The following is a 23,142-nucleotide window of genomic DNA, read 5'->3' as shown; positions in this document are numbered from 1 at the left end:
TTGGATATGCCATCCCCTTCCTCTCCCTCCCTCCCACCCACCCACCCTTCCCGTCCCTCTTCAGGGACCCTTCTCACGAGCAACTACTCTTCCAAGAAGTGCAGCATCTCCTTCAACTGGGAGCAGTAGAAACTGTGCCAGAACGACACAGATGGAAGGGTTTTTACTCCCATTATTTCTTAACAGAGAAGAAAAATGGGGGATGGCGACCAATCCTCGACCTCAGGCGGCTCAACAAATTTGTCAAAAAGCAAAAGTTCAAGATGGTCACTCTCACTACTATAATCCCAGCGCTGGAGCAGGGCGACTGGTTTTCAGCCCTCGACCTACAGGACGCCTATTTTCATGTGACTATACACCCATCCCACAGACGATTCCTACACTTTATTCTCGGCTCCACACATTTCCAATACAGGGTTCTCCCTTTCGGACTGTCCACGGCCCCCCATGTTTTTCCAAGATCCTAGCCGTAGTTACAGCCTATCTCAGAAAACAAGGGGTCGTAATATTTCCTTACCTAGACAATTGCCTCCTCAAAGCTTCAACGTTCAACGAAGCTCTCCGATCCATACGACTTACCATCGATTGTTTCCTATCTTTAGGCCTGCAAGTAAACAAAAACAAATCCACATTATACCCCACCCAACATCTGGAGTTCATAGGGGCATACCTTGACCCTCGGACGGGGTTGGCATCTCTCCCACCAGCCCGCTTCAATTCTATAAGTCAACTGGCCACAAGGATTCGCAACAGTCCCCAGGTGACTGTCCGGGACTGCCTACAAATACTAGGTCACATGGCCTCGTGCACCTCCGTCGTCCAAAATGCACGTCTATACATGAGGTGCTTCCAAGCGTGGTTGGCCACGGTGTACAGACCGAATGTGCACCCTCTAAACAAGACTCTTTCCATACCTGTCCGAATCAAAGATTCTCTACAGTGGTGGACAATTCACTCCAACCTCTGCTCTGGAGTCCCCTTTCTTCAGCAGACTCCATCCCTCATACTGACGACCGATGCATCTCTGACAGGATGGGGTGCACACATGTCTCACCACACAGCCCAGGGGCTTTGCTCTTCAACCAAGACCTCCCTCCATATAAATGTCCTAGAACTTTGAGCCATTCGCAATGTGTGCTGTCAATTCCTGCCACTGATCAAGAACCAACACATACGCATAATGACAGACAATATTGCATGCATGTTCTACGTGAACAGGCAGGGGGGAGCTCGATCCCAGTCTCTGTGCACAGAGGCTATGAAACTCTGGAACTGGTGCATTGCGAACAACATCCGGGTATCAGCGGCCTATCTTCCCGGAGTGATGAATACCACAGCGGACGAACTAAGCAGACGTTTCCCGTGGGATCACGAATGGGAATTAAACGAGCACACCATTCACAACATATTCCGCATTTGGGGCTACCCAGCAATAGACCTCTTTGCAACTGCAAAAAACAAGAAATGTCCCAATTTTTGCTCCAGAGCAGGGCTAGGCAAACATTCCCTGGGAGACGCATTCATGATCCCGTGGCACCAAAACTTACTCTATGCGTTTCCCCCGATATCAGTTCTGAACAGGGTCCTGATAAAAATACGAACAGATGGGGCCAAGGTGATCCTAATTGCCCCATCATGGCCCAGACAGCCCTAGTTTCCGTTTCTCACCAAAATGTCGATTCGACCACCAATCCCCTTGCCTCTCATTCCGAACCTCCTATCACAACAACATGGCTGTTTTCTCCACCCCAACCTATCCATGCTGCACCTCAAAGCATGGTTCCTACATGGTTCTCCCAAAACGAACTAGATTGCTCTGAACAAGTTCAAAGAGTGCTCCTACATAGCAGAACACAATCTACTCACACCACCTATATATGTAAGTGGAAACGATTCACACACTGGTGTTCAACTAAACAACTTAGTCCTATGTCAGCATCTCTTCCGCTCATACTTGACTACCTATTGGACCTTAAGCAATCCGGCCTCTCTTCCAGTTCCATCAGGGTCCATTTAGCTGCTATTACAACTTTTCATGACAAAATTGATGATACTTCTGTATTTGCTCATCCTATCACCAAGCGCTTCCTCAAGGGACTCCAAACCCTATACCCAGACATAAAACCACCCACCACTCCGTGGGACCTTCATGTAGTTCTATCTTGCCTAACTCAACAACCATTTGAACCCCTAGCCACGTGCTCACTTTTACACCTTTCGATGAAAACAGCATTTTTAGTGGCAATTACCTCCGCCAGACGGGCAGGAGAAATAGCAGCTCTTATGGCAGACCCACCATATACGCTATTTTTCAAAGACAAGGTTACCCTCAGGTTACACCCCAATTTTCTTTCTAAGGTACACTCGTCATTCCACATTAATGAGCCGATACACTTACCAACCTTTTTCCCGAAACCACATGCGAACTCGTTCGAAGCCTCAGTGCATACACTAGACGTATGCAGGACCTTGTCCTTCTATTTGGATAGAACCAAACCTTTTAGAAATTCTTCCAGACTTTTTGTCTCCATCGCGGAGCGTTCTAAAGGTACGCCTATCTCTACCCAGAGACTTTCGAACTGGATTTCTCAGTGCATCCGGTTGTTCTATCAGATGAAGAAAGTTATACCTCCAGATGGCATCAGAACACACTCCACTAGATCTATGGCTGCCTCTGTAGCATTCTTATGCAAAGTTCCCCTGGCTGATATCTGTAAAGCAGCCACCTGGTCCTCTGAGCACACATTTGTTAAACACTATGCCCTTACTCAAGGCCCTCTATCTGATATACGTTTGGGCAGGGCTGTACTATCAACAGCGTTCCTGTCAGATCCGAAGTCCCTACCTCCTTAAGATACATGGCTTTTAAGTCACCTGGAGTGGAGCACCCACAGGGACATCTCTCTCTCGAAGATGAGGTTACTCACCCTGTGCAGTAACTGACGTTCTTCGAGATGAGTGTCCCTGTGGGTGCTCCACTACCCACCCTCCTCCCCTCTACTTCGGAGTTGGGGTAGCCTGCGTTGTAGAGAAGGAACTGAGGAGATTGGCCACGCATGCATACTATTATCCTAGACTCACTGCGGGGAGGGGGGAGGGGGGGGGGCAGCCTCTGCGCATGCGTGGCCAGTACGAGTACTGCTACGAAGAATCTCCAAGTGAAGGCGCAGGGACGCACCAACACCTGGAGTGGAGCACCCACAGGGACACTCATCTCGAAGAACGTCAGTTACTGCACAGGGTGAGTAACCTCCTCTTTTGGACATCACAGTAGAGTTTTGTGTTATTTTTTAGTAAGGGATAGGTCAAATGATATTATTTTGGATGTGGAGCATCCCATATCACTAGTATGTGCAATCTAATGAGATTTGCCTATGAGATTATTGTGAACATATATGTTAACTTTGACAATGTGTGGCCTAATGGTATCGATTTTGACAATGTGGACCCTAATGGTAACAAGAAGAGCAGGAGTACTTGTGGCACCTTAGAGACTAACAGATTTATTAGAGCATGTATGGTTGCTGGTGAGTATTTGCTTTAGGTTGGGGGGTTGTCTGTAAGCGAGGACAGGTCTGTCTCCCAAGATCTGTGAGAGTAAAGGATCATCCTCTACATACATACATCACTGAACAAAACCACTAACCCAGGAACCTATCCTTGTAACAAACCCCGATGCCAACTCTGTCCACATATCTATTCAAGTGACATCATCATAGGACCTAATCACATCAGCCATACCATCAGGGGCTCGTTCACCTGCACATCTACCAATGTGATATATGCCATCATGTGCCAGCAATGCCCCTCTGCCATGTACATTGGCCAAACCGGACAGTCTCTACGCAAAAGAATTAATGGACACAAATCTGACATCAGGAATCAAAATACTCAAAAACCAGTGGGAGAACACTTTAACCTGTCTGGTCATTCAGTGACAGACCTGCGGGTGGCTATATTACAACAGAAAAACTTCAAAAACAGACTCCAACGAGAGACTGCTGAGCAAGAATTGATATGCAAACTAGACACAATCAACTCCGGTTTGAATAAGGACTGGGAATGGCTGAGCCATTACAAACATTGAATCTATCTCCCCTTGTAAGTATTCTCACACTTCTTATCAAACTGTCTGTACTAGGCTAGCTTGATTATCAATTCAAAAGTTTTTTTCTCTTAATTAATTGGCCTCTCAGAGTTGGTAAGACAACTCCCACCTGTTTATGCTCTCTGTATGTGTGTATATATATCTCCTCAATATATGTTCCATTCTATATGCATCCGAAGAAGTGGGCTGTAGTCCACGAAAGCTTATGCTCTAATAAATCTGTTAGTCTCTAAGGTGCCACAAGTACTCCTGCTCTTCTTTTTGTGGATACAGACTAACACGGCTGCTACTCTGATTAACCTAATGGTAACGTTCTCATTGACATCAAATAGCTGGATTGTGAGGATTCTGCTATCCTTTTTGAGGTTTTTTTTTCTGTTTTTCTGTATTATAAAACTATTATTCTGTTTGCTGTCATGTTTTTATTGTATACAATGATGATAAAATAGGCATCAGTGTTTGCGAATAAATAGGACATGATTTGATTTTAAAATCTCTTTTAGGTGCACTCTTTACAGATGAGTACAGCAGCAGACTGGTACATGCCAGTTATTTTCCTTCAGGAAGCTACATCTCAATTAACTAAGTTGATAGACTGATTGTCTTAATGCAAATTCATGCAACAATGATTTCAGAGCTAGCAAATGCTTTAGTGTGATGGCCCAGAAAGGAAGGGGAATCCTCTGCATATATCCATCATAGCACATTCATTACAGCAGTAAGATTTAGTGGGTTTTTTTTCTTTCACCATAGTTGTATTTTTCTTTCACTAGACTTCATCCTTAAATGCATGGTTTAAATGTCTGTTTCATGTCTGATGTGAGGTGTTGCAGTGTTCCATGGCTTCTAGCACCATAAGCATAACCTGGAAGAATAGAAAAGAAAACCCTTTAAAATTGTAAGACAAGACTATGGGAGCATTCAAAGAACAGAGGGGAAAAATATGAGATGTGGTCAAAATTGAAAAACAATATGCCAAAGCATTTCTCTTTGTTCTTATTGCCCACAGGACAAAGGGTGCAGGATCCTTTCAGGATAGTGGGGACAAGAGAGGAGTGTATTGATTTCACTATGTGAAAAAACAGTTTGTTAGCTGATCAAATATCTTCACCGATAGCTACGTTGTAAAATTGACAGGGCAGAGAATTTCTGAAGCAAATTTGCCTTTTTGTCTAGTAAGGCCTAATTCTCCTGTCATTGAAATCTGTGGGCCTTTTGCTATTGATGTTAATGAAAGTTGGAACTGGCTGTGTCTCATAGAATATTTGCGGGTGGAGTTCTGTGTTGCTTAGATACGTCAGTGACTTGAGTCCTAAAATAGTGCAGATTGAGGGAGCTGCACATTTTAAGTTTTGACTGTTCATACAGAAGGATAATGCTAACAGTCGATATGATCAAATATGACCTTTTTTCATATGTCTGTATGTCTAGTGGTCACTGGCAACTCATGACATTTACTGATTGGCCATAAAATATTACATAGTTTTTGTGATGTTACCCTAAAATAGTATCTGGAATTGGAATTGGAAACTATTTCCTGAATAACTTGTGTCACTACCGCATCTTTTGTTGCATGCTTGTTATTCTACAACTGTGGTAGCACATCATATACAATTCTGTAGTTTACCTCTGAACAGTACATAGACGTACTTAAAATGGGACCTGGATAGCTCAGAGGATTGGTAACAGGCTATGGAACCGTCCAGTCACCGAGTCAAATCCATCAAGTTAATGAATGACCGAAAGTCTTTACAATCTAACCGTCTGTTTGCGATACGAGATGGTGGATTTAATCTAGTTCATAGTAGACGTGTGTCTACATCCAAAATCCCACCATTACAATTGGACTAGAACCCATGCTAACTGTCTCAGCAAGGAAACCATGAATGGGAACTGAATTATCCTCTCACCAGACAGGTCGTCCTTCCAGAACTGGTTGAGACTTGGTGGTGGGGTGAAATCAGAGAGAGCGCACAGCTCCTCTTTCTCTGCTAAAAGCAGAGAACAAAATCCCCTCCTCTCCCTGGCTTGGGTAAGTAGTGTGGCCCAGAACTCCTCCTCCTCCTTGATACTGTGATGACAACTTCCCCACCAGTTTCAGTCTACAGGCAGCATGGAAAATTGTGCTTTTGCAGCCACCCATAGTGCCCAGTTCTGCAGAAAACAAACAACTTTAATCTACATAGCTCGCACTCCAACAGTACATTCATTTCAAAAGGACATAAATCAATGTAATACTCCTGGGTGTATTACCTTTTTCAGTGAGGATAATTTGTATTAAACCATTTAAATTGTGTATTTATCTAATCTGGCAAAATCACAAGAGATACCTATCCCAGCCATTTATGCGCCCCTTACCTGAGCACTTTAGGCACCTAAGGGCAGGTCCTCAACGGGTGTGATGTGTCATAGCTCCACTGACTTCAGTGTACACCAGCTGAGATCCACTCCCACCCCCTAGAACGTTCAGATAGCTCCCAAGAGAGGTGCCTAACTTTCATATTAAAAACACGATTAAAGCTCAGAACACACAACTGATGCTTCAGTTAGGCAGAGCTCGGACATACATGAGAAAATATGACAACAAGCTAATATTCTTAAACAATAGCTTCAAAAGAACTATTTAAAGGATATTAGGCAGTAATATACATCTAAGATTTTCCTAATTCTGCAGAATATGAAAAGTATCCTAAAGAACAGCTTTTTGGATCTAAAGTATGCTTAAGGGCACTAAAATATGACAGATTTTCTTTTTTGTAAATACTCCTCTAAAGTGTGAAGCATGAACTGTGTTACAATCACAGCTAAAGTACACCAATCAGTATTCTTACATATGATCTTTGGGATTCTCAAAGGATATTGATAATAGATGAAGAAAGATCCCTTTGATGTACTTACAAAGGAAACAGTTAAGATTTCAGAGCAGACTGTAGGATTTTATTGCCAAAGTATTTTTCTTAAGATTGCTTTATCCTTTTGGAACGATATTAAGTTTACAGTAACATTTCAGCGGTTATTTAGTGCCATTATGGCAGCAATTTTCTGAAAAATTGCTAATAGTGCAATAAGGATTGAGAAGACCTTTAGAAATAATTTAAAGGGTAAAATGACTTTATTTTTTATAATAGCCAATTGTCATAACTATAAAGGGAAGGGTAACAGCCCTCCTGTGTACAATACTATAAAATCCCTCCTGGCCAGAGACTCCAAAATCCTTTTCCCTGTAAAGGGTTAAGAAGCTCAGGTAACCTGGCTGACACCTGACCCAAAGGACCAATAAGGAGACAAGATACTTTCAAATCTTGGGGGGAGGGAGGGAAGGCTTTTGTTTGTGCTCTTTGCTTTGGTGGTTGTTCGCTCTTGGGACTAAGAGGGACCAGACATCAAGCCATGCTCTCCAAATCTTTCTGAACAAGTCTCTCATATTTCAAACTTGTAAGTAAACAGCCAGGCAAGGCGTGTTAGTTTTATCTTTGTTTTCTCAACTTGTAAATGTACCTTTTACTAGGGTGTTTACTTCCATTTGCTGTAACTTTGAACCTAAGGCTAGAGGGGATTCCTCTGGGCTCTTTAAGTTTGATTACCCTGTAAAGTTATTTTCCATCCTGATTTTACAGAGATGATTTTTACCCTTTTCTTTAATTAAAAGCCTTCTTTTTAAGAACCTGATTGATTTTCCTTGTTTTTAGATCCAAGGGGGTTGGATCTTGATCCACCAGGAGTTGGTGGGAGAGAGGAGGGGGGATGGTTAATTTCTCCTTGTTTTAAGATCCAAGGGGTTTGGATCTGTATTCACTAGAGAATTGGTGAAGAGTCTCTCAAGGCATCCCAGGGAAGGGAATTAGCACATTGGGAGTGGTGGCAGTGGACCAGATCTAAGCTGGTAGTTAAGCTTAGAAGTTTTCATGCAGGCCCCCACATCTATACCCTAAAGTTCAGAGTGGGGAAGGAGCTTTGACACCAATAAAAAACTTCTAAATTATTTTTGAAATCCCTTTGCCAAACTATTATTAGCTTTACAGTTGGGGCCAGATCTGCAACTGTATAAATTGGCGCAGTTCCATTGACTTCTATAGCAGGTGGGGATTCTGGATTTTAATTAATTACATGTTCATCATTGTTAGGGAAAAGATAGGATATCATACATGTCAATCAGGCCTTGGCTTTGAAATACATGACTCTCTTGCTAATTGGAATTCTTCTCTGTGTGGAGGGCCAGCACAAGGACTGTGCTCCAACTAAAACATCAAATGATAGTTTAAGTGGTGCATAAGATTTATACGAGCCAACATCTGCATGTGTGTATCTGTGTTTGTACATGTACACACACGCACAAAGAAGGTGTATGTAATGTTTAGAATGAGTCATAATGTGGCATGATCTGATGGATATTTTCTGAAATTGGTTTTTATTGCTAATTAAGCTGTAGAGGCACTTTCAGTTATTTTAAATGACTGTTATATGGATGTATGTTAAAGCACATGAGACACTAGTGGAAAATGCCCATTCTGGAGGTACTTTGTTGTTGCTCAGCTACATTCTAGATATACAACCTCTATTTTCATGTCTTTCTTTTTTTCAGGCAGAAGGTTCCAGGCTCCAGAGAGAGCTACGAGGATATTTAGCTGCCATCAAAGGTAACTTTTTAACAGGCTTAATATTTGTATTTATTTTTTTAATAGTTTTTGTAAAAAGATGCCCAAACAAATCGGCTGTTTTGAAATAATTTTAAATACACAATGGGGAATCAGAGTGTAGTTGTGTGGCTTGACCAACAGACAAGGTCAAGTGAGAGAGATCATTTTTTCTCATCATGGTGCCTCATTTCTGATTTGGTATCTTGCATAGGCACTGTGGTCTAAGCTCTGAATTTCAAAATGTGTGACCCCTCATTACATGCGTGCAGCCTTGCATACACATTTTTCCGTGCTATTCTTTATGCAGACAAGTGTTGTATTTCATGTGCACAAACTCCCATTTGAGCACGCAGAACAAGCAAAAACCAGAGCTTGCATTCTGTTATTCACCTTCACAAATGATAGTGTCCAGAAAATATTATGCCCCAATAGAAGCCACTGGTGAACATGCTACCACTGCACTTGACCTTTTCAGCCATAATGCCCAAAGACCTTTCTGCTCAGTGGATCACTTCCTGTCACTCCTGATCAGTCTGACTCAGGCTCTAAGTCTTTGCATTGAAGTTTATCACACCTTTCTGACTGTCAGGTCCATAATATATTACCTTTCATCTACCAAAGAAAAAATAATTTCTTCTTTTGGGATCAAACCCAGACCTGAGTTGTTTTCTATGCTCTCCACAGAAGTTCACTGCACATCAGCCAAACTTCGGGGATAAAGCAGAGTTGTTTAAATCCTAGTGGACATGTAAATCCAACCCACTGAACACAGTTACTCCCTGCAGAGAGGTTTCTCTTTTGTAATTGCCTCTTCTATAAAACCTTTGAAGGTATTTGGGGCCTGATTCTCTGGGGATAGCAAAAGAAGGAGGCCGTTAGAGTGATGATAATATTTTCCTGATTCTTTATCCAGCCCCATCCCCAAGATGCTCTAACATGGACCAGCTAGCTACAGTGCCCAAAGGATTTCTTGTTGCAGTTACCGCAAGTCATAACAAAGTTTCAGAGGACATGGATATTCTAGGAAATTCTTGTTGATGAGAATCACAATACGGGCGTAAACAGAATGGCTCAAGTTGTTGTTTACCATTTATTGTTTGTATAATTGTGCAAGGCACTGTACAAAAAATTCATATAACAGGCATGTGACATTCCTTGGTATCTAGATCAGAACAAGCTATTTTAGTTGGAAGGAATATGAATTCCTTTATTTTTTTTTTGGCAATGCCTGGTGCTAGTATTTTATCACCATTACTCAGACCCCTAGCATTACCAGCCATATATTTAGTGAAAGAAATTATGATGTGGCTGCTTGTTAGCCAGATCATCTTTCCTCAATGTAGGATGATTATTTTCACGGTGCTTGGATTTCTGTGCTGGTGACAACAATCCTCCTCTTCATCTCTAATTATTTTTTAATGTTTTGCCCCTTAACATCCTTTATTTACTTCATTATTTAACGAAGACTACCCTTTGCACCGAATTTACTTTTACTTTATGTGAAAGTTCTTGATTCGCTTTATCAGTAATGCTGATCTCTTTGATCGTTTCTCGTAACGTTGCTTGTTGTCTACATTTGAAAATCTCTTGAACTCAGTTTATTACTAATATGATGAATGAAATAAGTTTGGTGGCTCAGTACCTTCCCAGTGATCATCTCAAGAAAAGTAACATAATCGCAACTAGTGTCAAATGGCATCCTTGTTGGGAATCATATTTAGCACAAAATGATCTTTTTTGCCAAGGCAGACATATAGCAGCTTTTGTTAAAAACACAAGGGACAGTGATATTGAATATGTAATGAGGAATTGCTGTAAATGTACTATACTAAGATTATGCAAACAATAAACATATTATTTCATAAAGGTAACAACACCCCATATTTACACTGTGCTAAATTGTGCCTGCGTTCTGCATGGCCACACAGGGCAATAATCCCTTCTCCCCTTGTGCGGCCATACAGCACTTCATAGAATATCAGGGTTGGAAGGGATCTCAGGAGGTCATCTAGTCCAACCCCCTGCTCAAAGCAGGACCCATCCCCAGACCGATTTTTGCCCCAGATCCCTAAATGGCCTCCTCAAGGATTGAACTCTCAGCCCTGGGTTTAGCAGGCCAAAGCTCAAACCACTGAGCTATATGTGGAGCTTGTTCTGGGTGGGGAACAGGGACTGCTCACCCAAAAGCGAGCAACTGAGTACAAGGTGTAGTCAGTCAGGAGTAATCCCCTCCCCCCGATGCAGTACGCTCCCCCATCCGCAGAGAACGGGGAGTGCCATAGGAATTGTACTTCAGAGAGACACCTGTGCCCTGGTACTCCTCCAAGGGCTGTAGAGGTCTATGTTGCCCTATGCTTGTAGCTGTGCCGAAAGGTTTAGATGAGCTCCTAGAAAAAGCAGCAGAAGATTGTCCAGTCATATCAGTGATGAGGAAACTGCTGAACATTCTTCAACCTAATGCCAAAATTTGCATTAGTTGAAACTGCAACATTCCAGCCCACACAAGTATGAGTTGAGAGTGTTCACTGCAAAGCAAATAACAGATCAGTGTATAGTTCTTGAACTGGTCAGTGCCTCCACTGTAAAATGATAATATTATCTTGTAACACTGACATTTGAGGCATATGGAAATTCTGCTACTTTATCACAATTGCACTTACTGAACAGTATGGCAACAGTTCTTGAATTGTTAGTTCTTCAAGGCAGGGACTGTCTTCATTTTGTGTATTTTACTGTGCTGAGCACATTGTTGGAGTTCAACAAATAAATAATAGCAACAGCAAACAATTGGGGACTTATACATAGGAGATGAGAGTCAGCACTTTCTAACCATATTAACAGAGAGAATGTATACAGTGACTTGGTATATTTGGAGAAGGGACTGTCTTTTTGTTCTGTGTTTTCACAGTGCCTAGCACAATGGGATTTTGGTTCATGACTGAGGTTCCTAGGTACTACAGTAATAGCAATAAATAATAATTAATAATTAGTCATATTTAGATGTTGTGTTTCTATAGTCAGGAAATACTGTTAGTTGATGTGGTAGGCAGAAACAGAAGTTTGAAATTCTGAGCAGAATTACAGAGCCTGCATCAATTGCTGCTCTTTAATTATGGATACATTTTTGATGAGACGGCTGATACCCTTATCAGAACAGATTACACTGGTAGCTATTTTCAGAGATATAAGTACAGCAGAACAGCATCTGAGTCTGAGGAAGTGGACAAACTGAAACATTTAATCTCTAATTAAAAGGATTTTCTCTCTTATTTGGCAGAAAGCTGCCATGGTATGAACTTAATTTTACTCCATGACATTAGAATCACAGGATTCTAGAAGTTAAATGTGGAAAAGCCATAGTAGATCATGCATGCTTCAAACAATGTGTAGTCAAATGACCCTTCTTTGACCATTTTTGTTCATTCATTTTAATGTAAAGAAAAAGATCATTTCTGAATTTTAATAATGCACATTCCTAAAAGAAAAGAGTTTCTACAGCATTCATGCTCCTCCCTGAGCTCTGTGGTGCTTCCTAAATCTCTTGGCTTTAGCCTATCCAGGCCCTTCTTGTCCCTCTATGGCTCTTGCTCTTTTCTGGTGATCATTGGAAGGAATAAGGTAATTGTGTTAAATAAGTGTAGAATATTTGATTTTATGAGATGCTAATAAGAGAATGCTACACCTCACCTGCATTTCTGTATCATTGTGGCTACATTTCGCTGCATCTATTCAACCTATATTAGTACTGTCATAGAGTAGAGGATTAAGGGAGTGGATAAAATTTCCCTGATTACTATAGTTTTCATCTGGGGTCCTTCCTTCCCTCAAACCTCTCTAGTATCAGGTGCCTTCAGGGCTCTCTGAGATTTTTATCTCTGAGCTCTTCAAAAGCCACAGAGAGTTGTGGTTGGCTCTAATCAAGGTTGCGTTTAATGGTCCTGAATTTTAAATAAATCCTAAATCAACCTCCCTTTTTGCACCTCTAAGTTATTTGCAAGGTACACAAAGGCATGTAGACGTTTACCTGCAGTTATTTGTGGATGCAAAGTGACGGGGTCAAGCCCTGTCTTTCTTTGATCATTTGATATGACATAGAAATGACAGCTGATCTTCAGAAGAGCTGTAGGAAAGCTCTCACATTCTGTGGCTGACAGATTAGCTCCTATCACACATCGGCATAAATTACTTAAAGTTAGCCATTTCATTTCTTAGAATTTGTCTTTTGGATAAGATTTACTAAAGAACTCTGTTAATTCCTCTGAAAACCTCACTTGGAAAAGACCCCTTCCCACTCGAGTAATGAAATACTAGGAGGCAGGCCAGATTGCTTAGCTCAAGCCACATGTACAGAAGTTTCTCATAGACTGAACAGGGCTCTCCATTTGGAACAAGGAGGTCAGCCCCAGAATGTGTAGATCACAAGGGAGCAACTGGAGTTCAGGGCCCACCACAAAGCAACCTTGTTCCTCTGAACCCTATCCATGGCTCTCTGCTGGCTTTGGGCTCCCTGGCAGCCTGGTTTCATGGATGCTGTGCCATTATGGACTCCGATACCCTGCTGCCCCTGGAAACACCCATCAGTGGGAGCATCACATCTTGGAAGATCTCCACTTCTTCACGCTTTATAATGTTTAAAGCAATTTACTCCTAGAGTAGGTAGGGACAGACTGGTTCCCTCCCATGCCTGGCCTGCTGCCTTCAGGCTTGTCCTTCTGCATGTGTGGATCCCTAATCTTGCTAAGAGCCCTTGCAAGATCCAGGGAAGGTGGCTCTTCTGCATGGAAAGAGGGAGTAGATTTCATCCATGCGAGGCTCTCAGGGGAAAGATACAACCCTCAATAGCTGGATTATTTTGCACAGATTTTACCAAGTAACTCAATTATTCCATCATTTCTAGTGATTAAATAGTAAGTGATCCAATTACCAAGAACAAGCAATACTAATTCAAACAATTGATATTAAATATGAATTGCGAACTGCTCATCATTGGTACAAATTATTTTACCATTCCTCAGAACTTAAATGGCTTTTTAAAAGTAATTTATCTTTCTCAGTGACAGCAGTTGAGGGAAAGAGACAGCACACAGCCTAGGAATGTCACTAATCCTCTTAATTTCAGTATTGAATAACACATAAGAGTTATCAGTATATGACAAACATTGAATGTGAATACAAATCAATAATTCCTGGACATTGTGAGTTCATGCTAAGACAGTTGTGTGAACACATACAAATGGGAAGCCACACGCTGAAAGCCTGGCTGTAGATCATTGTACATATATACATACACACATGAAGAATATAGTAATAAATATAGCATAAAATCAATAGTCAGGAGGCAAGAATCATAGTTACGAGGCCAAATTTAGCCCTGCGGTGCAACTAGGTACAACTCCCATTATCTTAGGTTATATCTGAATTTGGTCTACGGGGTCTACAGCAATATGGGGAAAGAACAGATTATTGGGCATTGATAAAATATTATGTTTGCACTTTTCTAGTGTATTTTTGATACAGGCCAAGCATGATAAAGAGTCTTTACATTTTTTTTAAACAGAAGTATCACTAGGATCTGCAACATTTAAACAATATTTGTCCTTTCTACTACTGCATTAATGGAAAAAAAATGACTCGCTTGGAAAAAATATGAGTCCGTCTGGTCAGTTTTGCAGTTGTGTGTGTATTAATCCACGATACTCGTAGGTTATGTTCTCACTTATTTATTTATCTATTTAGTCATTTTAAAAATTGATGCCCTGCGTGATATCTACATGTTCAGGGGGGTTGGTTGGTTGGTTGGTTTTCCTTTTGTTTTTTTCAGGTTTTACAAATAATGAATGTTGAATTTTGTTATTGGTATTTGTTGTTGTTTTTATTTGCTATTTCCTCTTGTACATCTATTTATACATATACTGTTTTATGTGCTTTTTAATTGTTTTTATATAAAATATAATGTCTAAAAGAAAGTATCTGTCCATAGAGATGATCTTATACCCAGCACTGATTTTTGTTTGTACAGTATCATATCTGTGTCTGAGTTGAATGTAAACAGCAGCTAAATATAAAGCAAAGGGCTTTGTTGGCGTGTGTACTGCAGGAACATATGTTGTGGGTGTAGTACGCAGTGTGCTCAAGGGCACAAGAGCAGAAGAATGATGTTTCAGAGTGGATCAAAGTGTGAGTAAGGATGTGTGCATTTTTATTGAGTGAATGGTCAGAACACAGTATTCCTAAAAGCAACAATGCTGCTTTGTTTCTTTTTTTACTGGCTGAATTAATTTGTGGCAGTAGAAAGAGGATTTGATATAGAGCTCTACTAAAATATTTGAAAATCCTCTCCATTTTGTCTGGTACATTCTAAATCACATTAAAAAAAATCAGTAATACCTTTAAGGTCCAGTGATGCATCATTTCTAGCAAGGATCGGGTAGCCATATCTAGAGAGGAGAGTGAATTCCAGCAGAGGGAGGGAAATCTTCCTTAAGCCCTTACCATCAATTTGAACACTCTGGGCTAGATTGTGGCATTAAATAACAGTCCTACACTGGGAGTGGTGCACTAAGCCCAGTCGGAGCATTGTGAAGCCTTGCACACAGTGTCTCCTATTGCTCTGGGGAAGCACACAGACAATGTACTATCTTTAAAGTGAGTGCAGTGAAAGTGCCACTCTGCATTCAGCCAGCTCCACTGGCCTGCCACGGGGGTGGGATGAGGCTTGGTCCTGCTCTCTCCCCTTCCTTGGTCTCCTACCCTCTTCCACACAAACCTCTGTTAGCCCTGAGATGCTCCAGCATTCCTTGGTCCCAGCCTGCTCATATAGTGGCGAGACACCCATGGATTTAATGGTGCAAGATTGAATGCAAAAGCTCCCATTGTGCTTGACCCTTGTGCCCCTCCTTCCCGTAAGCTTCCATGCAGAGGCCAGAAAAGAAAAATCTTTTTTATTTTTTTATTTTTTACATAGAAAATCATTTTTGTAAACCGAAAAGTACTTTATCATTTTACTTTTAATGTCCTGTGTGTCAAAGAGTGGGCAATGAGTGGGAGGGTCACTGAGCAGATCACAAAATACCTTCCTTGGAGTATTCTAACAGGAGTTTCAGACTATTCCCGATTTAGGGGGTAACGTCTGTATTTCTTTCCAGGGAAGATCGAAATTTCACTGCTATTCTGAAATTCAGTCAATTAAGGGTTAATTCTAAAGCTTACACTAGAGATATTTCCAAGGCAGAGCAGATGTGCAGTAGCAAACAAAGATTTTGGCTGGCAATTTTTTTGTAATTAAAAAGCTGGATTTTTTTCAAGCATTCCGTTTTGTTGTTGTTGGAATTCAGCTCATTTCAGCAGGTTTTATATAAAAGTTTAAATAAAGTTTGCATGTAATTATAATGTTGGCCTGACCCTTAAGGTTATCTCAGGAAGGGTCAGTTCACTTCTGCAGATAGAGCCAGGATTTCATCCATTATTAAAATTAATGGCAACACTCCCATCTACTTAATCAAACCCAGATCAACTGGTCTGACTGCTCCTCTCACAGATTTAGACTGATGTTACCTGTGCTCACTTCAGTGGAGTTACTTCTTACTTACATCAATGTAAGTGAGAAGAAATCAGACATTTTGTATATTACAGAGTGATTAAAATGGTCTAGCTAGTCTACTATCTTCTCACCAGTAATGGCCATTGGTTCAAAGGAGGGTATAAGAATCTCATTGTTACAACCTGGCACAGTACCCCTCTGTAAGACCACCAGTCTGTTGCGAGTGGACTCCTACACTGAGTCCCATGTGCTTTCAAGCCAACTGGGTTTGAACAGAATTATAGTCACTGTTTCTAGCTTTGGGTTTGTTAGGCACATTTCCAGGCTCAGACCCTTTGTCTGATCCCTTCTTGGGACATGGGACTGCAATGCAGCTACCCTAAACCCTGAAACCTGTGCCTCAATCCTCCCAAGCTCCCAACTACCAGTCATGTACACAAGCTCCCACAGAGCTCCGCTGAAGCTGTGGTCTCTCTGAACTACTTGTTTAACCCCTTCAGGGACAAAGTGGCAAGAAAGCAAGGAACACAGGTTTAGCAAAGGAATTTCTTAACCAAAGTAACTTTACTCTTGAAAGCACTCAAGACTTACAGATTTTTAAAATGAAAAAAGGCCGTGTTCCCCAGTCTGATCTCACCCCTTATGCGAGTCAGTGTTTCAGGCTGGGTAGAGTCTCTCCTGTGCATCCTGCTTACGTGTTACACTGGCTGGCCTCTTGCACAGAGTAGCATGCTCTCTTGAACAGTGTCTCTGCCTGCTTGCCATGTGCTCCCCTGGCATGCTTCAGCCCCATCCCCCATTCATGCTAGCACCACCTGCATAGAAAAACGTTGTTCCATGGGGGTGAGCTAGGAGCTGAGAGCATTCAAAGTTGATAGCTACAGATTGCCTTTTTGTTGGCTTCTCAGTGACAGTCCTTCAACAAGTTTTCAAGTGATTTTCCTGCGCAGAGCCACTATCTTAATGGGCAGAGCCGCTATCTGAACGTAATTCAATACACTGCCTTGGGACAGTTTAGACACATTTTCAGCACATAATACAAAATGGAGTTCATAAGTGTATACAAAGATACCCTACTCTGTCACACTCATAATAGACTATAAAGGACATTTCTTGTTAACTCCAGGTAGTTAGTGGCTGGTTTATGCTCTGAACATGAAGGTTTATTTTTTGTTTAAACTCTTTGAAAGCTACATTCTTACCACACCAACAAACATTATATATAGGGCCCTACCGATTTCATGGCCGTGAAAAACATGTCACAGACCATGAAATAAGCCCTTCCCCATGAAAGCTGATCTCCCCTGTGCTGCTGGGAACACCCCAGCTGGGGGCTCCTAGCTGTGAGTCCCAGCCACTCTCGGTGGGGAGATCACTTTTGGGTACCTCTACATGCTGCAGGAAGCTCTGGGGCTGGGCAACAGCCCCGGAGGTTCTTGCAGCCAGAGGAGCCTTGTGGAGGTGGGTCCCATCTCCCCCTTGCTGCTGGGAGCGCCCCAGCTGGGGGCTCCTAGCTGTGAGTCCTGGCCAAGCTAGGGAGGGACAGGACTTGTCCTTCCCATGACTGGCCACTCTCGGGCAGGGGAGATCAGTCCCACCTCTGGGTACTTTTTGGGTTGGGACCCTCACGGTTACAACGCTGTGAAATTTTAGATGTTAACATCTGAAAATGTGAAATAGACAAATTTAAAAACCCTCTGGCCATGAAATTGATCAAAATGGACCATGAATTTGGTAGGGTCCTATTTATATAAAAGGGGAAAAAGGTGGAAGTAAATAAAGATTTGACCCACTATTCCCTGTGTTGTGTAGAATAATATATTGTTTTTCTACAAAATCCTAGGCATGCAAGAGGCCTCTAAGAAGCTTACAGAGTCTCTTCATGAAGTATATGAGCCCGAATGGTATGGCCGGGAAGATGTGAAAATGGTTGGAGAGGTAAGAGGTGTGAATGTGAAGAAACGTGGTTGAGAATAGATTAGTCTGAACCAAAGAATGGAAATATTAACCTTATGTCACTGAGTTCCTCATTTACTGTACTAATGTATTGGTGCAGAATGTAATTGTAGGCCTCCTAGAGAGCATCTCATAGTAATCAGAAAACACTCCATGAACCATATTTACATCATAATGCAGCGATAGTGGACAAGTGTGTTCTTAAAATAATTATTTTTATTTTTAAAATAAAAACTTGGTTGACATTCTAAACTATTATGCATAATGGCCTTTATTCTCGTCTCACTCACACTCGTTTAAAACCCAGGTAATTGTATTAACTTCATTAATCTGGAGTTACTCCAGATTTACCTCAGTGTACCGGAAGTGAGAGCAGACTCAGGCTCAATAACAGTTATTTGACAAGCTACTGTGAGGCATCTTATATGCACATTTATAAGATTTTGAATGTTCATGATCATCCCGTAGTATTTCATAATAATGGTAGGACTAATTGTAAGAGAAAGAATACCTGATTGCATACTGACTTTTCTCTAGCCAGAATCTGTTCTTGTTTACAGTGGTGCAAGTCTGGAGTAACTCTTCAGTGGAGTTACTCCAGATTTACAACATTGTGAGAGTAGAATATGACCCTTTTATCTTTGGACCAGGCTTTGTGATGGTGGTGTTTTTATTGAATTTCTTTCGTTAGGGTGTAATAAATATTAGAGGCCAAATTAGGAAGCAAGTTTAAATCCCATGGAAGTCTATGGGCAAATTTTCTGATGACAAGAGGGTGTAAGTTGGTCAGAAAACTGATGTAAATTATAATCAAATGTAATTTGTACTGATATGGTATTAAGTGTGGGATCTGTAGCAGGAAAAACAAACACAAATTCTCCTGTTAATAGCTTTTCCTGCTATTCTCTTCCCACCTTGCTCCCTGCCAATGGAATATAAGTTACATTTGTGTTGTAAACACACACAATGCCAAATCAGTGTAAGTTATACTACTTCACTGCTTATACCCACTTAAATGTATTGTCTGAATAACTTACATCTGACATATAACTTATATTACCATTTACATCATTGCTAATTTTGGACTTGGGGACAGAATCTTATCTCATAAACACTATTGTAAATCCAAAGTATTACTATTGATTCCAGAGGAGTTACTCTGGATTCACCGTGTGATGGATCTGCTAAGCAGGGGACTACAACTCACATCAGTCCCCCATCCCACTTTATTTCCATTTCCCCTGGCCAGGTAAGGGGAAAGATCCTGAACCAAGAGCTGTCTGGGCTCTGCTGGGAGGCAGTAGCCACATGGCAAGAAGAGCTGCAGAGAAGCTGAATTCAGAGCAGATTTCTCAAGAACTGTATACAGAAATGCATGTGGAACAGATTGTGGCTGTTAATATTACAGCCAGGTGCAGGTTAGTGTGGTATGCATAGGAGAACAGCAGCAGCTGGGCAGGAAGCCAGTGCAGAAAGGGTCTCAATGAGGGACACTGATTGAGACTAGTCTGCAAGCTCCTGTTTGCTTGAATGGAAGCTGAACTGGAGATGGCACCTTAGGCACTAGGAATGAAGAGCCCAGTCTCTCGGTTAGACTGCCCCAGGGACCTGAATAAGAACCACTATTGCAACCATTTCCTTGCCTACCAGCCCTGTAAAATACCCGTTCGCTAAGCCATGGGTCTGAGTGGTTACTGAATCCCACGAGGACTAGCACCTACCAGGCCTAGGTGCTGAAGCACCTGCAGTGCTTGCCTCTGCATCTTGATGCACCTGGCATGCCACTGGAACCTTAGGGACTTGGTGTAGTCTGGTCATGAGAAACCCCAGTAATTTACACTGGTGTCAGCAATGGCAAATTTGGCTGGCAGGACATAAAAGGCAGGAGCCAGAGTGCTACTTGGTGGGTAGAAATGAATAACCCTGATGATCTAAGTTTTCCCCTGAGCTCCAATAATGGAAATAGGTAGGGAAGTGCCCAGAGGGTGATGTGAGTTGTAGTCCCCTGCTTAGCAGATCCATCGCACACTGGTGTAGATCCAAAGTATTCTCACTGATTTAAGAGGAGTTACCCTGGAGTCACAGTAGTTTACCTGAGAACACAGCCGGGTTTTGGTCTCTGTTACATACAGGAAAAATCTTCTATCTCCCTACCTGTGTGAATATGGTCTCAAACAGGGTAACACATGACACACTGTAGTTTCTACAGCTGAGTCTTTTCCAATTTAATCTGAAGTTTGGACATGATGTTATAGATTTATGCATTACTGAAAATACAGTTTAGGAGAATATGCTTACCTTGTCAAGTCCACAGGCAATTATTCCTAAATTGTTCCATCTAAATGACCTTGATCTTTATGTGAGGAGAGAAGGTGATTTGAGGCACTAATCATTTATTCAGCAAGTGCTTTTCAGACCCATTAAATTTTGAAAACCTCCAGGATTTTAATTTATCTAAAATGTGTCTCTGCAAGTTATTTTCAAATGCCAATGTACCATAATTGCTATTGCTTGCTATGATCTAATGCTTTGCTGCTTTTTACACAACTGTCATTAAATATTGTGTTAATAAATATGGATTTTTAAGTGTGATTAATGGATTATTAATGGAGTATTATTCATTAGAGTCTGCAATTATGATAGGAAATAGATTAAATAAATTCTGGCATCTTGTGTCATACTGCATTTACAATATGTTTGTCTTGTGGCACAGAATGAGTAAACGTCACTAGAAAATAGCCTTCAGGACCGCTGCTTGCCCATGGATCCTGTAGGGCAGTGGTTCTCGCTCTTCCCATACCAGGATCACCACAAAACTTCCTTCTTATCTAGGTGGGATCCCCCTCCCATTTAGAAACATGAGAAGAGCAGGGTGATTGTGACCTGCCCGGCATCTGTTCAAATCCCAAGATTGAGAAACCAAGTCCCAGGAGATTTTAAGAGCACTGATCTCTAGCAGCAGCAGCAGAACTTTGCATCTGGCATGGGATGTCACTCATTTCTCCATAGTACTCCTAATCAGTCCAGCTGCATTAACATGCTCAATGACAGGAGAATTCCAAGGAGTATGTTCTGGCAGTTCCCTCACGACTTTACATAGGAGTGAGCTAGCCCCCAGCTGATGCAAAGAATGGATGTGATGTGAAGTTGATGTGAAGAATGGGACTTTTTGTCTATTGGAGTAGCAGTGGTTTGTATCCTGAATCCAAATTTTTTGACTTACAGATCCTTTGAGTTCTGTGAGGCAGAACTATTTATGCCAGCCATTTGCCTTCAAAATGCTCTATTAATGATAGGCAGAGAGAAACAAATATGGAGAATATATGACTTCCCCTGGTCTGGAAGAATACTCAACCAGAAAACAACTGTTAAAATAGAAAAAATAAAATAAACCCAATTTCTCCATTGTCCATACATTTTACTGAAAAATCAAAACTGAGGTTACAAATCACTCTAGTGGATGAAGGAACCACCTTTTATTCATTTTATTTTATTTTGGTTTTAGTTGTGTTTTGCTGTTCATTAGAGGAGAGGTTATGATGTACATATCAGTGAACCTATTTATAGGTGGGAAATAGAGTAACTTTGGTTTTGGGACTCCCAGCCTGCTAGAATCAGTAGTAATCCTGCAAAGCTTGGATTCATAACTTTCCAAGGACTGCTACTACTTTGAAGACTGCAACATTTTTTAATTGATTACTGGAGTTAAATCTATTCTATTGTAAATTAAAACTCATATTGAAGATTTTTTATCCATTTCACAACTAAATTCTGATTTTTGCAGGAAGAACATAATAAAATTCCAGGAGAATTAAGCGTTGCAATTTACATAAGTGTTTTGCCATTTACATAAGTGTTTCCCCTAAATTTTGAGTGATTGTCAACTGTGTTTCTCTGTATCTCATCTCTTTCTTTACAGAAATGTGATGTGCTCTGGGAAGACTTTCATCAAAAGCTGGTGGATGGATCATTGCTGACCCTGGATACATACCTGGGACAGTTTCCTGATATCAAAGTACAGTAATACATTTCTATAGAGGGAAAAATTAAAAGGTTACCCATTACTATTGAGTCATAATCATGAGAGAAATGAAATAAAGAATATACAGGAAGCCAGCTCTCATGTGGAATGTAACACATCTAATTCTGTACACAAATTCCATTCATAGTCTATGCTATTTTCCTGAGTGAACAAAATTAAGTATTATGCAGTAGCACCATTTGATTTTCTTAAATTAGCCTTTGTATTCCAGACTTTTATGTAGGTCTTTTCTGCTCCCACTGAAGTCAATGGCATAACTTCCACTAACTTCAGCAGTGCTGGAGCAAGGCCTTGAGACCAAAGTGTTACAGCAGAATTATTAGAATCAGAAGAGTTCTGTCATTATTCTTTTCTTGGTTAGTAACAATAATAGGGCTCAGATTTTCCTAGACGTGCTAGCTGATGAATTCCTTCATCAAGTAGTAGCTGAACCGACGAGGGGGGATGCCATTTTAGATTTGGTTTTGGTGAGTAGTGAGGACCTCGTTGAGGAAATGGTTGTAGGGGACAACCTTGGCTCGAGTGATCATGAGCTAATTCGGTTTACACTAAATGGAAGGATAAACAGAATTAAATCGGAGACTAGGGTTTAGGCTTGAAATTAGACGACGGTTTCTAACCGTCAGAGGGGTGAAGTTCTGGAACAGCCTTCCGAGGGAAACAGTGGGGGCGAACGACCTCTCTGGCTTTAAGATTAAGCTTGATAAGTTTATGGAGGGAATGGTTTGATGGGATAACGTGATTTTAGTCAATAGGTCAATAACATGCCATCGCTGGTAATTAATATCAATGGTCAATGCGGGTCTGGCTGGAGAATCTTGCCCGCATGCTTGGGGTTCTGCTGATCGCCATATTTGGG

General features: G+C 41.3%; 1 protein-coding gene across 4 annotated transcripts in view; it reads left to right on the top strand.

Annotated features, from left to right (window-relative positions):
• LOC101935615 (amphiphysin) overlaps positions 1–23,142 on the top strand; it is a 193,254-nt gene that overhangs the window by 99,720 nt on the left and 70,392 nt on the right. For all 4 annotated transcript variants that reach the window (XM_065583804.1, XM_065583806.1, XM_065583805.1 and 1 more), the window contains exons 3-5: positions 8,691–8,745; positions 18,129–18,223; positions 22,161–22,256. In XM_065583804.1, coding sequence (XP_065439876.1) covers positions 8,691–8,745; positions 18,129–18,223; positions 22,161–22,256 — 246 coding nt within the window. The remainder of the gene's footprint in view (positions 1–8,690; positions 8,746–18,128; positions 18,224–22,160; positions 22,257–23,142) is intronic.

The sequence above is a fragment of the Chrysemys picta genome, chromosome 2 (genome assembly GCF_011386835.1).
Source record: "Chrysemys picta bellii isolate R12L10 chromosome 2, ASM1138683v2, whole genome shotgun sequence".
Taxonomy (NCBI): domain Eukaryota; kingdom Metazoa; phylum Chordata; order Testudines; family Emydidae; genus Chrysemys; species Chrysemys picta.
Note: the sequence above shows the minus strand (reverse complement) of the source record. Positions and strands in the feature narration are given on the sequence as shown.